The sequence below is a fragment of the Aotus nancymaae genome, unplaced genomic scaffold, assembly GCF_030222135.1.
Source record: "Aotus nancymaae isolate 86718 unplaced genomic scaffold, 86718_ANA_hifiasm-v0.15.2.pri h1tg000010l, whole genome shotgun sequence".
NCBI lineage: Eukaryota > Metazoa > Chordata > Mammalia > Primates > Aotidae > Aotus > Aotus nancymaae.
This window is the reverse complement of record NW_026988421.1, coordinates 27,476,841-27,494,770: the sequence shown is the minus strand read 5'-3', so window position 1 is coordinate 27,494,770 and position 17,930 is coordinate 27,476,841. Positions and strand designations below refer to the sequence as shown.

General features: G+C 42.2%; 1 protein-coding gene across 2 annotated transcripts in view; it reads right to left on the bottom strand.

Moving 5' to 3' along the window:
- The window catches only part of NT5C2 (5'-nucleotidase, cytosolic II), a 111,862-nt gene that overhangs the window by 42,019 nt on the left and 51,913 nt on the right, over positions 1-17,930 (bottom strand). For both annotated transcript variants that reach the window (XM_012439410.2, XM_012439413.3), the window contains exon 3: positions 15,767-15,840. In XM_012439410.2, the coding sequence (XP_012294833.1) occupies positions 15,767-15,840 (74 nt within the window). The remainder of the gene's footprint in view (positions 1-15,766; positions 15,841-17,930) is intronic.

Below are 17,930 nucleotides of genomic sequence, written 5' to 3'. Positions count from 1 at the left end.
ATGCAGACACTTTAGAAGCATCAATACTAGGATCACTGTATTCTATGAATTTCACTACATTCTAATTCTGAAAACTAGTAACCCATCTATGCTGTAAGGTAACTATATATCACTCAAAATACTGTTTGCCAGAATAGCCAATTCACAGATTATGCTAGATAGATAGTTTCATAGCTCATTCTATGGTCTCAATATTTGTGTCCTCTAAAATTCTTATGCTGAAATCTAATCAACAATGTGATGGTATTAGGAAGTGAGGCCTCTGGGAAGTGATTGATAACCTCTTTTATAAATGCAGAGCACTTGTGAATGGGATTAGTGCCCTTATAAAAGAGCCTAAAAGAGACCCCTTACCACTTCTACCATGTGAGGACACAGCTAGAAGGTGCTTTCTATGAACCACAAAGCAGACAAACCCACATTGTGAAACATTCTACAAAATACCTAGCCAGTACTCTTTAAAAATTTCAAAGCAAGGCCAGGTACAGTGGCTCACATCTATATTCCCAGCACTTGGGATGCTAAGACAGGTGTATCACTTGAGCCCAGGAGTTCCAGACCAGTCTGAGTGACATGGTGAAACCCTGTCACTACTAAAAATAAAAAAGTTAGTTGGGCATGGTGGCTTGCACCTGTATCTCCAGCTACCTGGGAGGCTGAGGTGGGAGGATCACCTGAGCCTGAGAGGTTAAGACTGCAGTGAACCATGACTGCACCACTGCACTCCAGCCTGGGCAACAGAGTAAAACACTGTCTCAAAAGAAAATATATGTATATATATAATTATTTATTTTTTTTTTTGAGATGGAGTTTTGCTCTTGTTGCCCAGGCTGGAATGTAATGGTGCGATCTTGGCTCACTGCAATCTCCGCCTCCCAGGTTCAAGCGATTCTCCTGCCTCAGCCTCCTGAGTAGCTGGGATTACAGGAATGTGCCACCACGCCCGGAGACGGGGTTTCCCCATGTTAGTCAGGCTGGTCTCGAACTCCTGACCTCAGGTGTTCCGCCCACCTTGGCCTCCCAAAGTGCTGGGATTACAGGCATGGGCCACCGTGCCTGGCCGAAAAAAAATTATTAAAAAAAAGTGTCAGCTGGCTGTAGTGGCTCATGCCTGTAATCCCAACACTTTGGGAGGCCAAGGTGGGTGGATCACCAGAGGTCAGGAATTTGAGACCAGCTTGACCAACATGGTGAAACCCCGTCTCTACTAAATACAAAAAATTAGCCAGGAGTGGTGGGATATGCCTGTAATCCCAGCTATTTGGGAGGCTGAGGCAGGAGAACTGTGCACCTGGGAGGTGGAGGTTGCAGTGAGCCAAGATTGCCCCATTGTACCCAGCCTGGGCAACAGTGAAACTCTGTCTCAAAAAAAAAAAAAAAGTGTCAAAGTAATAAAAGATAAGACTTAGGAACAATCACAGATTAGAAGAGACTAAGGAGAGAAGACAACTAAATGCAATATGCGACTCTGGACTGGATCCTGGAATAAAAAGATAACATTAGTGGAAAAACTGATAAAAGTCCAATAAAGTCTGCAGTTCAACTAATAATACCGTACTAGTGTTAATTTCTTGGTTTTTATAATTGTACTATGGTCAAGTAAGATGTTACCACAGAGGAGAGGAAAGGAGAAATTCTAAATTATTTTTGTAGCTCTTCTGTTGGTCTAAAATAATTTTAAAATAAAAAATTTTTTTATGTCAAGAGTTTAAGAAAGAATGAACTGAGGCCGGCACGGTGGCTGACACCTGTAATCTCAGCACTTTGGGAGGCTGAGGCGGGCAGATCACGAGGTGAAAAGATCGAGACCATCCTGGCCAACATGGCGAAACTCCGTCTCTACTAAAAATACAAAAATTAGCTGGGTGTGGTGGCGCACGCCTGTAGTCCAAGCTACTCAGGAAAGGCTGAGGCAGAATTGCTTGAACCTGGGAGGCAGAGGTTGCAGTGAGCCGAGCTTGTGCCACTGCACTCCAGTCTGGCACATGGCGACAGAGCGAGACTGTGTCACAAAAAAAAAAAAAAAAAAAAAAAAAAGAATGAACTGCTTACTGGTAGACACAACAATGTGAAATAATTACAAAAACATGCTGAGCGAAATAACCCAGACACAAAGGAGTACATACTATAGATACGGTTTGTCTACGTCCCCACCCAAATCTCATCTTGAATTCCCACATATTGTGGGAGGGACCCAGTGTGGGAAGTAACTGCATGGGGGCGGGAGGGGGAAACACGTTTTTCCTGTGCTGTTCTTGTGATAGTAAGTCTCATGAGATCTGATGGTGTTAAAATGAAGTTTCCCTGTACAAGCTCTCTTCTCTTGTCTGCTGCCATGTGAGACATGCCTTTCATCTTCCACCATGATTGTGGGGCCACCCCAGCCATGTGGAAATGTAAGTCCATTAAATTTTGGGGGGTGGGGAGGCGACAGTTTCACTTTTTTTGCCCAGGCTGGAGTGCAGTGGCACACTCTCAGCTCACTACAACCTCCACCTCCCGGGTTCAACTGATTCTCCTGCCTCAGCCTCCAGAGTAGCTGGGATTACAGGCGTGCACCACCACACCCAGCTGATTTTGTATTTTTAGTAGAGAAGGGGCTTCACCATGTTGGCCAGGCTGGTCTGGTCTCAAACTCCTGACCTGAGGTGATCCACCCACCTCGGCCTCCCAAAGTGCTGGGATTACAGGTGTGAGCCACCGTGCCTGGCCTAATCTTCTTTCTTTTTGTAAATTGCCCAGTCTCAGGTATATCTTTATCAGCAGCATGAAAACAAATACAGTAAATTGGTACCAGTAGAGTGGGGCATTGCTGAAAAAATACCCGAAAATGTGGAAGCAATTTTGTAACTGAGTAACAGGAAGAGGTTAGAACAGTTTGCAGGGCTCAAAAGAAGACAGGAAAATGTGGGAAAGTTTAGAATTTCCTAGAGACTTGTTGAATGGCTTTGACAAAAATGCTGATAGCGATATGGGCAATAAGTTCCAGTCTGAGGTGGTCTCAGATGGAAATGAGGAGCTTGGTGGGAACTGGAGCAAAAGTGATTCTTGTTATGTTTAAGAAAAGAAACTAGTGGCATTTTGCCCCTACCCTAGAGATTTGTAGAACTTTGAACTTGAGAGAGATGATTTAGGATATATGGTGGAAGAAATTTCTAAGCAGCAAAGCATTCAAGAGGTGACTTGTGTGCCATTAAAATCATTCAGTTTTAGACGGGAAGCAGACAGAGCATAAAAATTTTGAAAGGAAGATGGCCGATTAGGAGCAGCTCAGGATTGCAGCTCCCAGTGAAAGCGCAGAGTGTGAGTGGATGCCACATTTCCAGACAGACTTTTATTGCCCACAGACCAGGAGATTCCCAGGCGGAGGAGCCCCACGGGTCACCAGCACGGCTGTTTTGGTCGGTGCAGCTCTTTTGGCCGGCAAGACTGTTTTGGCCAGTCCCGCCAGTCTCTGCACAAAATACACAGGTCCGGGCGCTGTTTTAGTTGGTGATTGGAGCTCCTGGGAGACACAGTCACCCATTCAACTGATAAAAAAGGGGACTGAAACAGGGAGCCAGGCCAGGAGATTCCTGGGCAAAAAAAGCACCACGAATCTCAGCACGGCTGTTTCAGCCGGCACAGTGGGTCGCCACATGGGAAATCACCAAGATCCCGGCGCCTTTTCAACAGGCGACTGGAACACCTGGGAGGCAGAGTCATCCATTCAACTGAAAAAAAAAAGTGGGGGGGCTGTCTGAGGCAGGGAGCCAGGTGATCAAGCTCGGCTGGTCCCATCCTGACAAAAAAACAGCAATCTGAAACGCTCTGGATTGAGAGTTTCACAGCAAGCACAGCTGAACCCGGAACGGTCCAGCTCTGTGGGGGAGGGGCACCCGCCATTACTGAGGCAGTCCACCACTACAGAGGTAGTCTGCCATTGCTGAGGCAGCCGCCATTACAGAAAGAGTCCACCATTACAGAGGTGGGCTGCCACTGCAGAGGCAGTTCTAACTATACCCCTATAAATAGGACTACAGGGAAGTTCACATGGCAGCTGGGCAGAGCCCACAGCTACTTAGCAAAGCCTCTGCAGGCAGACTGTAACTAGGCTGCCTCCTCGCTGGGCAGGGCAGCCCCAAAAAAAGGCAGCAGCACAACAGAAACTCATAAATAAAGCCCTAACTCCCCAGGTCAGAACACCTGGGGTAAAAAAAAAAAAAAAAAGGCGTTTATGAGTTCTGCTGCAGCAGATTTAAACACACCTGCCCAGCAGCTCTGAATGAACAACAGAGCTCACAGCTCAGCACTTGAGCTCCTATAAAGGACAGACTGTCTCCTCAAGCAGCTCCCTGACCCCCATATATCCAAAGAGTCACCTCATAAAGGAGAGCTCAGACTGACACCTCGTGGTTATTCTTCTGGGACAAAGATAGCAGAAGAAGAAGCTGGCAGCAACCCTTACTGTTCTGCAGCTGCTGCAGGTAATCCCCAGGCAAGCAGGGCCTGGAGTGGACCTCAGCAGTACTACAGCAGAGGGGGCTGAATGTTAGAAGGAAAACTAAGAAACAGAAATAAATAACTTCATCATCAACAAACTGGACATCCACTCAGAGACCCAATCTGAAAGTCAACAACTGCAAAGACAATAGGTGGATAAATCCACAAAGATGGGAAGAAACCAGTGCAAAAAGGATGAAAACACATGAAACCAGAATGCCTATCCTCCTACAAGGGATCACAACTCCTCACCAGCAAGGGAACAAGACTGGATGGAGAATGAGTGTGATGAATTGACAGAAACAGGCTTCAGAAGGTGGGTAATAAGAAACTTCTGTGAGCTAAAAAAACATGTTCTAACCCAATGCAAAGAAACTAAGAACCTTGAAAAAAGATTTGATGAAATGGTAACAAGAATAAACAACTTAGAGAGGAATATAAGTCAATTGATGGAGCTGAAAAACACAACACAAGAACTTCGTGAAGCATACACAAGTTTCAACAGTTGAATTGACCAAGTAGAAGAAAGGATATCAGAGGTCAAAGATCAACTCAATGAAATATAACGAGAAGGCAAGGTTAGAGAAAAAAGGGTAAAAAGGAATGAACAAAGTCTCCAAGAAATATGGGACTACGTGAAAAGACCTAATCTACATTTGATAGGTGTACCTGAATGTGACGGAGAGAATGAATCCAAGCTGGAAAATACTCTTCAGGATATTATCCAGGAAAACTTCCCCAACCTAGCAAGGCAGGCCAATATTCAAGTCCAGGAAATACAGAGACAACCACAAAGATATTCCTCAAGAAGAGCAACCCTAAGGCACATAATCGTCAGATTCACCAGGGTTGAAATGAAGGAGAAAATGCTAAGGGCAGCCAGAGAGAAAGGTCGGGTTACCCACAAAGGGAAGCCCATCAGACTCACAGCAGATCTCTCAGAAGAAACCCTACAAGCCTGAAGAGAGTGGGGGCCAATATTCAACATCCCTAAAGAAAAGAACTTTCAACCCAGAATTTCATATCCAGCCAAACTAAGCTTCATAAGTGAAGGAGAAGTAAAATCCTTTACAAACAATCAAGTACTCAAGAGATTTCATCACCACCAGGCCTGCTTTACAAGAGCTCCTGAAAGAAGCACTAAACATAGAAAGGAACAACCAGCACCAGCCACTCCAAAAACATACCAAATGGTAAAGAGCATTGACACAATGAAGAAACTGCATCAACTAATGGGCAAAACAGCCGGCTAGCATCAAAATGGCAGGATCAAATTCACACATAACAATATTAACCCTAAATGTAAATGGGCTAAATGCCCCAATCAAAAGGCACAGACTGGCAAATTAGATAAAAAGCCAAAACCCATCGGTGTGCTGTATCCAGGAAACCCATCTCACATGCAAGGATACACAAAGACTCAAAATAAACGGATGGAGGATGATTTACCAAGGAAATGGAAAGCAAAAAAAAGCAGGAGTTGCAATTCTCGTCTCTGATAAAATAGACTTTAAATCAACAAAGATCAAAAGAGACAAAGAAGGAAATTGCATAATGGTAAAAGGATCAATGCAACAAGAAGAGCTAACAATCCTAAATATATATGCACTCAATACAGGAGCACCCAGATACATAAAGCAAGTTCTTAACGACTTACAAAGAGACTTAGACTCCCACACAATAACAGTGGTAGACTTTAACACCCCATTGTCAATATTAGACAGATCAACGAGACAGAAAATTTACAAGGATATCCAGGACCTGAACTCAGACCTGGACCAAGCAAACCTAATAGACATTTACAGAACTCTCCACCCCAAATCCACAGAATATACATTCTTCTCAGCACTCCATCGCACCTACTCTAAAATTGATGACATAATTGGAAGTAAATCACTCCTTGGGAAATGCAAAAGAATGAAAATCTTAACAAACAGTCTCTGAGACCACAGTGCAATCAAGTTAGAACTCAGAAACTAACTCAGAACCACACAGCTTCATGGAAACTGAACAACTGGCTCTTGAATGTTGACTGGATAAACAACGAAATGAAGGCAGAAATAAAGATGTTCTTCAAAACCAACGAGAACGAAGACACAACATACCAGAATCTCTGGGACACATTTAAAGCAGTGTCTAGAGGAAAATATATAGCAATAAATGCCCACATGAGAAGCAAGGAAAGATCTAAAATTGACACCCTATCATCAAAACTGAAAGAGCTAGAGGAGTAAGATCAAAAAAAAACCTCAAAACCTAGCAGAAGACAAGAAATAACTAAGATCAGAGCAGAACTGAAGGAGACAGAGATGCAAAAAACCCTTCAAAAAATCAATAAATCCAGGAGCTGGTTTTTCGAAAAGGTCAACAAAATAGACAGACCACTAGCCAGATTAATAAAAAAGAAAAGAGAGAAGAATCAAATAGATGCAATAAAAAATGATAAAGGGGATATCACCACAAATTCCACAGAAATACAAACCATCATCAGAGATTATTACAAACAACTCTATGCACATAAACTAGTAAACCTGGAAGAAATGGATAAATTCCTGGACACTTGCATCCTCCCAAGCCTAAACCAGGAAGAAGTCGAAAACCTGAATAGACGAATAACAAGGGCAGAAGTTGAGGCAGCAATTAAGAGCCTACCACCCAAAAAAAGCCCAGGTCCAGGTGTGTTCACAGCCGAATTCTACCAGACATACAAAGAGGAGTTGGTACCATTGCTTCTGAAACTATTCCAAACAATCCGAAAAGAGGGAATCCTTCCCAAATCATTTTATGAGACCAACATCATCCTGATACCAAAACCCAGCAAAGACTCAGCAAGAAAAGAAAACTTCAGGCCAATATCCATGATGAACATAGATGGAAAAAATCTTCAATAAAATACTGGCAAACTGATTGCAACAGCACATCAAAAAGCTTATTCACCATGATCAAGTAGGCTTCATCCTGGGGATGCAAGGCTGGTTCAATATATGCAAGTCTATAAACGTAATTCACCATATAAACAGAACCAAAGACAAAAACCACATGATTATCAGTTGATGCAGAGAAGGCCTTTGACAATATTCAACAGTCCTTTATGCTAAAAACCCTCAATAAACTAGGTATTGATGGAACGTATCTCAAAATAATAAAAGCTATTTATGACAGACCAACAGCCAATATCATACTGAATGGGCAAAAACTGGAAGCATTCCCTTTGAAATGTGGCACTAGACAAGGATGCCCTCTCTCACCACTCCTATTTAATATAGTATTGGAAGTTCTAGCCAGAGCAATCAGGCAAGAAAAAGAAATAAAGGGTACTGAAATAGGAAAGGAGGAAGTCAAATTGCCTCTATTTGCAGATGACATGATTGTATATTTACAAGACCCCATCGTCTCAGCCCAAAATCTCCTGAAACTGATAAGCAACTTCAGCAAAGTCTCAGGATACAAAATCAATGTGCAAAAATCACAAGCATTCCTATACACCAATAACAGACTTAAAGAGAGTCAAATCAAGAACGAACTGCCATTCACAATTGCTACAAAGAGAATAAAATACCTAGGAATACAACTAACAAGGAACGTAAAGGACCTCTTCAAGGAGAACTACAAACCACTGCTCAACGAAATAAAAGAGGACACAAACAGATGGAGAAACAGTCCATGCTCATGGTTAGGAAGAATCAATATCATGAAAATGGCCATACTGCACAAAGTAATTTACAGATTCAACGCTATCCCCATCAAGCTACCAATGACCTTCTTCAAAGAACTGGAAAAAACCACCTTAAACTTCATATGGAACCAAAAGAGAGCCCGCATAGCCAAGTCAATTCTAAGCAAAAAGAACAAAGTGGAGGCATCACACTACCGGACTTCAAACTATACTACAAGGCTACAGTAATCAAAACAGCATGGTACTGGTACCAAAACAGAGATATAGACCAATGGAACAGAACAGAGGCCTCGGAGGCAACACCACACATCTACAACCATCTGATCTTTGACAAACCTGACAAAAACAAGCAATGGTGAAAGGATTCCCTGTTTAATAAATGGTGCTGGGAAAACTGGCTAGCCATGTGCAGAAAGCAGAAACTGGACCCCTTCCTGACACCTTACACTAAAATTAACTCAAGATGGATTAAAGACTTAAACATAAGACCTAACACCATAAAAACCCTAGAAGAAAATCTAGGCAAAACCATTCAGGACACAGGTGTAGGCAAGGACTTCATGACCAAAACATCAAAAGCATTGGCAACAAAAGCCAAAATAGATAAATGGGACCTAATCAAACTCCACAGCTTCTGCACGGCAAAAGAAACAGTCATTAGAGTGAATCGGCAACCAATAGAATGGGAAAAAATTTTTGTAATCTACCCATTTCACAAAGGGCTGATATCCAGAATCTACAAAGAACTAAAACAGATTTACAAGAAAAAAACAAACAAGCCCATTCAAAAGTGGGCGAAGGATACGAACAGACACTTTACAAAAGAAGACATACATTTGGCCAACAAACATATGAAAAAATGCTCATCATCACTGGTCATTAGAGAAATGCAAATCAAAATTACACTGAGGGGCCGGGCGCGGTGGCTCAAGCCTGTAATCCCAGCACTTTGGGAGGCCGAGGCGGGTGGATCACGAGGTCAAGAGATCGAGACCATCCTGGTCAACATGGTGAAACCCCATCTCTACTAATACAAAAAATTAGCTGGGCACGGTGGCGCGTGCCTGTAATCCCAGCTACTCAGGAGGCTGAGGCAGGAGAATTACCTGAACCCAGGAGGCGGAGGTTGTGGTGAGCCGAGATCGCGCCATTGCACTCCAGCCTGGGTATCAAGAGCGAAACTCCGTCTCAAAAAAAAAAAAAAAAAACTACACTGAGATAACCATCTCATGCCAGTTAGAATGGCGATCATTAAAAAATCTGGCAACAACAGATGCTGGAGAGGATGTGGATAAATAGGAACACTTTTACACTGTTGGTGGGAGTGTAAATTAGTTCAACCATGTGGAAGACAGTGTGGCAATTCCTCAAGGACTAGAAATAGAAATTCCATTTGACCCAGCAATCCCATTACTGGGTATATATCCAAAGGATTATAAATCGTTCTATCGTAATGACACATGCACACGAATGTTCACTGTAGCACTGTTTACAATAGCAAAGACCTGGAACCAATCCAAATGCCCATCAATGATAGACTAGACAGGGAAAATGTGGCACATATACACCATGGAATACTATGCAGCCATAAAAAATGATGAGTTTGTGTCCTTTGTAGGGACATGGATTAACCTGGAAACCAACATTCTCAGCAAACTGACACAAGAACAGAAAATCAAACACCGCATGTTCTTGATCATAGATGGGTATTGAACTATGAGAATAGTTGGACACACGGAGGGGAGCATCACACACTGGGGTCTGTCAGGGGGGAAATACAGGAGGGACAGCAGGGGGTGGGGAGTTGGGGAGAGAGAGCATGGGGAGAAATGCCAGATATAGGTGATGAGGAGGAAGGCAGCAAATCACACTGCCATGTGTGTACCTATGCAACAGTCTTACATGTTATTCACATGTACCCCAAAACCTAAAATGCAATAAAAAAAAAATTCTGAAAATTTGCAGCCTGACAAAGCAATAGAAAAGAAAAACCCATTTTCTGAGGAGAAATTCAAGCTGGCTGCAGAAGTAAGGAGGAGCCTAATATTAATCACCAAGACAATGGGGAAAATGTCTCCAGGGCATGTCAGAGGTCTTCATGGCAGCCCTCCCACCACAGGCCCAGAGGCCTCGGAGGAATAAGTGGTTTCACCAGCCAAGCCCAGGGTCGCCATGCTCTATGCAGCCTAGGGACTTAGTCCCCTGAGTCCCAGCTGCCCCAGCCATAGCTGAAAGGGGCAACACAGTTTGGGTTGTGGCTTCAGAGGTACAAGCCTCAAGCCTTGGCACCTTCCATGTGGTGTTGAGCCTGCGAGTGCACAGAAGTCAAGAATTGGGGTTTGGGAACCTCCACCTAGATTTCAGAGGACATATGGAAACGCCTGGATCTACAGGCAGAAGTTTGCTGCAGGGGCGGGGCTCTCATGGAAAACCTCCTCCAGAGGGTCACTCTCCTCCAGACCCCAGAACGGTAGATCCACTGACAGCTTGCACTGTGCACCTGGAAAAGCTGCAGACGCTCAACATCAACCCGTGAAAGCAGCTGGGAGGGAGGCTGTACCCTGCAAAGCCACAGAGGTGGAGCTGCCCAAGACCATGGAAGCCTACCTCTTTTATCAATGTGACCTGGATATGAGACACAGGGTCAAAAGAGATCATTTTGGAGCTTTAAGATTTGGCTGCCCCACTGGATTTCAGACTTGCATGGGGCCTGTAGCCCCTCTGTTTTGGCCAATTTCTCCCACTTGAAATTGCTATATTTACTCAATGCCTGTAACCCCATTGTATCTAGAAAGTAAGTAACTTCCTTTTGATTTTAAAGGCTCATAGGCAGAAGGGACTTGCCTTGTCTCAGATGAGATAATGAACTCTGAACTTCTGAGTTAATGCTGAAATGAGTTAAGACTTTGGGGTACTGTTGGGAAGGCACAATTGGTTTTGAAATGTGAGGACAAGAGATTTGGTAGGGGCTAGAGGCAGAATGCTATGGTTTGGCTGTGTCCGCACCAAAATCTCATCTTGAATTCACACATGTTTTGGGAAGGACCCAGTGGGAGGTAACTGAATCATGCGGGTAGGTCTTTCCCATGTTCTTATAATAGTGAATAAGTCTGACGAGATCTGATGGTTTTTAAAGGGGAATTTCCCTGCACAAGCTCTCTTCTCTTGTCTACTGCTGCCATGTGAGACATGCTTTTCACATTCTGCCATGATTGTAGGGCCTCCTTGGCCACTTGGAACTATAAATCCATTAAACCTCTTTCTGGTTGGGCGCAGTGGCACACACTTGTAATCCCAGCACTTTGGGAAGCCAAGGTGGGCAGATCACCCAAGGTCAGGAGTTTGAGACCAGTCTGGCCAACATAGAGAAACTCTGTCTCTACCAAAAATGCAAAAATTAGCTGGGCACGGTGGCAGATGCCTGTGATCCCAGCTACTCAGGAGGCTGAGGCAGGAGTATTGCTTGAACCCAGGAGGTGGAGGTTGCAGTGAGCCAAGATCGCGCCATCGCACTCCAGCCTGGATGACAGAGCAAGACTCCATCTCAAACAAACAAAAAAAAACTCTTGTAAATTTCCCAGTCTCAAGTATGTCTTTATCAGCAGCGTGAAAACAGACTAAAAAACTATCTGTTTCTATTTATATGAAAATCTCAATAAACTTTCATTATCCAAAATGATAATTTAAACATTACATACCTATACATACATGCATGCTTAGGTTTGAATCTTGGTTCAGCTGCATCGTAACTAAATGTCCTTGGACAAAGTATATAATGTCGCAGTGTTATATGTAAAATGGAGATGATAGCAGTAAGTGATTCATAGGGTTTCTGTAAATATTAGGTAACAGATGTGAATGACAGAATCCAAGTATTAAATGAGATAATCTATGTAAAGCAATTGGAACAAGGCCTGGCATATAATAATTATTTAATAAATATTAACAGTTACTGTTAAATATACACAAAGTATATTTGTGTCTAGACTAGGAGAAAGCATTAAAATACGAAGTGGCATTGCAAAACACAAGAGTAAAAAGAAGAAATCTGCCAGGTGCAGTGGCTCAGGCCTGTAATCCCAGCACCTTAGGAGGCCAAGGTGGGTGGATCACAAGGTCAAGAGATTGAGACCATCCTGGCCAACATGGTGAAACCCCATCTCTACTAAAAATACAAAAATTAGCTGGGCGTGATGGCTCTCACCTGTAGTCCCAGCTACTCAGGAGGCTGAAGCAGGAGAAATGCTTGAACCCAAGAGGCAGAGGTTCCATGAGCCAAGATCACGCCACTGCACTACAGCCTAGTGACAGAGAAAGACTCTGTCTCAAAAGAACAAAACCAAAAGGAAGAAGAAAAAGAAATCATAAGGTACATTAAAGTTTAGAGACAGATTCAGTTAATTTTTTTTTTTGTGTGTGTGTGAGACAGTCGCACTCTGTTGCCCAGGCTGGAGTGCAGTGGCAGCAGGATCTCAGCTCACTGCAACCTCTGCCTCCCGGGTTCAAGCAATTCTCCCACCTCAGCCTCCTAAGCAGCTGAGACTACAGGCACACACCACCACCACGCCCAACTAATTTTTGTATTTTTTGGTAGAGATGGGGTTTCACTCTGTTGGGCAAGCTTGTCTCGAACTCCTGACCTCAAGTAATCCGCCTGCCTCAGCCTCCCAAAGTGCTGGGATTATAAGCATGAGCCACTGCACCCGGCTGATTCAGTGACTTTTTCAATACACAAAATAGTTTATTTTTTCATTATTCTATGGGAAAATGTATTACCTCAGTTTTCAGTAACAAAATGTGCCAGGCACATTGTAGATTCTCAATAAATACTCACTGAATTGAACTATTTCAATGTAATGAGATTGTCTTAATAACCAAGGGAAAAATGTTTGTCACTTTTTGACCCCATTAACTTCTATTTCTCCTTTAGACAGTCTCAGCGGCCACATTATCTCACCATTCCTTTCCCTAGAGAGTTAGAATTATTATTATTATTATTTTTTTAATTGAGATGGCGTCTCACTCTGTCACCCAGGCTGGAGCGCAGTGGCGCAATCTCAGCTCACTGCAACCTCCGCCTCCCAGGTTCAAGCGATTCTCCTGCCTCAGTCTCCTGAGTAGCTGGGACTACAGGCATGTGCCACCAGGCCCAGCTAATTTTTTATATCTTTAGTAGAGATGGGGTTTCGCCGTGTTAGCCGGGATGGTCTTGATTGCCTGACCTCGTGGTCCGCCCACCTCAGCCTCCCAAAGTGCTGGGATTACAGGCCTGAGCCACCACACCTGGCTGAAGGCTAGAATTCTTAAAAGAAGAGACTGTAGGATTTTCTCCCCATTTGAACATATCTACATTGAGAAAGTATAGTGCTCTCCACTACTTTCTAACAAGTGCTCCTAAAAGTGTCTGTGACAAATTAGGAAAATATTAAATGCTGCAAAAATAAACATAAGGCAATAGAAAAACAAATAAATGACTAAGAGTATGGAGAAGAAAAAAATTCAAATCAAGAACTGTGTATTTTTAATGTAGTACTTGTTTGGTAAAAAAAATCATGGCCATATCTATGTGGCAAATACTCCCATATTTTCATTTTTGAACACATATCATTCATTTAATTTGTAGCCTAAATTGAATGTCAAACTGCGATTTGTCTAATTTGAGGTGGAAACTGGTTTCCTAATACTGTTTTATAAATAGTTCCTGAAGAAGTCTCTTTATACATTTTAAGGTTTTTGTGTAAATAGAAAATTTTTTTTTTTTTTTGAGACGGAGTTTCGCTCTTGTTACCCAGGCTGGAGTGCAATGGCGCGATCTCGGCTCACCGCAACCTCCGCCTCCTGGGTTCAGGCAATTCTCCTGCCTCAGCCTCCTAAGTAGCTGGGATTACAGGCACGCGCCACCATGCCCAGCTAATTTTTTGTATTTTTAGTAGAGACGGGGTTTCACCATGTTGACCAGGACAGTCTCGATCTCTTGACCTCGTGATCCACCCACCTCGGCCTCCCAAAGTGCTGGGATTACAGGCGTGAGCCACCGCGCCTGGCCAATAGAAAATTTTTTAGAGATAATTTCTGAAAGATTCTGTCTGAAACTAGAGCCATTAGCTCTAGTTCACACACATGCTTGTGAAACTATACAAGCACATATGTGCAAGCACATATGCTCAACTTGACCTCTCAACCCTACTACTTCTTAAATATTTTCACCAGATTGAAAATATTTTACTAAGTTCTGAAAAGATGTTATAACTACTGATTAATACATTGACTCTTTCAAATATATCTTAGAGGAGGAAGGGAAAAATAGCACAGTGCTGGTTTTAAGGACTATGGGATAATGAATAAAGCTAATGGCTCTAGTTTTTTGTTTGTTTGGTTTTAAAAGCCATATAATGTATTTAATAAAAAAGGATGTGGAAACTTAAACACAAAGTTTACATAAATAAGAGACCATGAGATGGTATCCAATGTCCCACATCCTCATAAAGACAAAACATGCTGATGAAAACATCTATACAGACTATAAGATTCTACAAGTTAAAGAAGTTCATCTTTTCCATATTTGTCATGTAGTTTCAATGACTTCTTGCCCAGTCCTCCATATAATTGCAATTGACCATTGGGAAGACTGGCTAAATTCCTGCATATATGCTAGGTGCCGTAAAGCAACCCTAGTACATCTCTGAGTTTTTCATTTGTGTTTTTTTAAGTTCTGGGATACATGTGCAGAACATGCAGGTTACATAGGTATACATGTACCATGGTGGTTTGCTGCACCTATCAACCCGTCATCTAGGTTTTAAGCCGCACATGCATTAGGCATTTGTCCTAATGATCTCTTTCCCTTTGCTCCCCACCCCACAACAGGCCCCAATGTGTGATGTTCCCCTTCCTATGTTCATGTGTTCTCATTGTTCAACTCCCACTTATGAGTAAGAATATGTGGTGTTCAGTTTTCTGTTCCTGTGTTAGTTTGCTGAGAATGATGGCTTCCAGCTTCATCCATATCCCTGTCAAGGACATGAACTCATTTTTTTTTTACAACCACGGCTCTCGTTTTTAAAAAGCCTTATACGTATTATGTGTGCAATCATTCCAATGGAAAATAAACACCTTTCACATCTGTGTTAAGAACAGCATATTGGCTGGACATGGTGGTCATTGCACTCTAGCCTGGATGACAAAAGTGAAATTCTGTCTCAAAAAAAAAAAAAAAAGAATAACATATTAAAATTTTTAACTGATAAAAGTTCATCTGTGGCAGAGTAAGAGATACAAAATCTCATAGCTAAAGAATGGTTAAGAGTAAAAGTCAAAAATGCCCAAATATACATATCAATGTATGATTTTACCATATAATTTCTTACCAGGGTCTCTAAAATAGTAAAATTTACTACTTGTTCTATGTGTAAAAACTCATGAGCCATATCTCAAGGATATCTGATAATTTCAATATTCACAACTCTTAGTGGAAGCAGCCTGACAATGAAAGCTTCTGGCAGCCAAATACATGATTAAGTCAGCAAATGTTTATTGAACTGCCTACTGCAAATCCACTGTGTTATACCCAAAGCAGCAGTTCTTAAGCAATCAGAAATTGCTACTCACCAGCAAGGGTGTAATCCATATCAAAACCAAAACACTTTATCTTTTCCATGGCTAAGCTTCGATTCACAAACACCCTATAGAAAAGAATAAAAAATAATATCTCAATTAACACTGAAAAATAAATTCTCAAGTTTAATAAAGTTATTTGGCTATTGTTCTAGATTTTCTCATTTTTCCAACCAATTGTTTAAACTTTTTAAATTATATACTAAGATGTATAATACAACATGCTGTCTGATATACTTATCTTGATACACATATACACAGTGAAATGATTAATACAGTCAAACAAATTAACATACCCATTATCCCATATAGTTACCTTTCTTTCTTTGTGGTACAAGTACTTAAAATCTACTGTCTTGGCAAATTACCAGCATATAATACAGTATTATTAAATATAGTCCTCATGCTATACATTAGATCTCTTTTTTTTTTTTTTTTTGAGATGGAGTTTCGCTCTTGTTACCCAGGCTGGAGTGCAATGGCGTGATCTCGGCTCACCGCAACGTCCACCTCCTGGGTTCAAGCAATTCTCCTGCCTCAGCCTCCTGAGTAGCTGGGATTACAGGCATGCGCCACCATGCCCAGCTAATTTTTTGTATTTTTAGTAGAGACGGGGTTTCACCATGTTGATCAGGATGGTCTCGATACATTAGATCTCTTAGACTTACTCATCCAACATAACTGCAACTTCATACCCTTTGATCTACATCTTTCCATCCTTCCCCAACACTGTTTTGTTTTAGTTTTTTGAGACAGAGTCACTCTGTCACCCAGGCTAGAGTGCAGTGGTGCAATCACAACTCACTGCAGCCTCAGCCTTCTAGACTCAGGAGATCCTCTCACCTCAGCACCCCCGGTAGCAGGAACTATAGGCACATGTCACGAAGCCTGGCTAATTTTTTATTTTTGGTAGAGACAGAGTCTCACCTATATTGCTCAGGCTGGTCTTGAACTCCTGCTCTCAAGCAATCCTCCTACCACAGTCTCTCAAAGTCCTGGGATTACAGGCATGAGCCACCATGCCTGGCCTCCAATCACTGTTTTGCTCTTTGTTTGTATGGTTTCGTTTTTTGATTGCTTTTTAGATTCCACATGTGAACTCATGCAGTATTTTTTTGTGTGTCTGGCTTTTTTCACTTAGCATAATGTCTTCTAGGTTCATCCATGGTGTTGCAAATGGTAGAATCTCCTTTTTTAAGGCTAAATATTCCACTGTGTGTATATATACACCACAATTTCTTTATCCATTCATTCAGCCCATAGAGAGATATTTTGTTTTTTTTCCATCTCCTGGCTATTGTAAATAATGTTGCAATGAACATGGGAGTGCAGATCTCTTTACAAAGTAGTGATTTTATTTCCCGTAGACATACAACCAGAAGAATTGCTGGGTCATATGGCAGGTCTATTTTCAATTTCTTTAGGAAGCTCTACAGCACTTTCCACAGTGGCAGCATCAATATGCATTGCCATCAATAGTTTAAAAGGGGACCGGGCGTGGTGGCTCACACCTGTAATCCCAGCACTTTGGGAGGCCAAGGCGGGTGGATCACGAGGTCAAGAGATCAAGACCATCCTGGTCAACATGGTGAAACCCCGTCTCTACTAAAAATACAAAAAATTAGCTGGGCATGGTGGCGCGTGCCTGTAACCCCAGCTACTCAGGAAGCTGAGGCAGGAGAATTGCCTGAAACCAGGAGGCAGAGGTTGCGGTGAGCCGAGATCACGCCATTGCACTCCAGCCTGGGTAACAAGAGCGAAACTCCATCTCAAAAAAAAAAAAAAAAATAGTGTAAAAGGATTCCCTTTTCACTGCATCCTTGCCAACATTTATTTCCTATCTTTTTGATAAAAGGCATTCTAATAGGTATGAAATATCTCATTATGGTTTTGATTTGTACTTCCCTGATGATTAATGATGCTAAGCACCTTTCCAAATACCTGTTAGCCATTTGCATGTCTGCTTTGGAGAAATGTCTATTCAGGATCTTTGCCCATTTTTAGGTTATTTCTTTTTTTGCTATTGTTTGAGGTCCTTATGTGTTTTAGATATTAATCCCTTATCAGATACATGGTTCACAAACAGTTTCTCCAAATCCATAGGCTACCTTTTTTTTTTTTTTTTTCCTGAGATGGAGTCTCACTCTGTCGCCCAGGT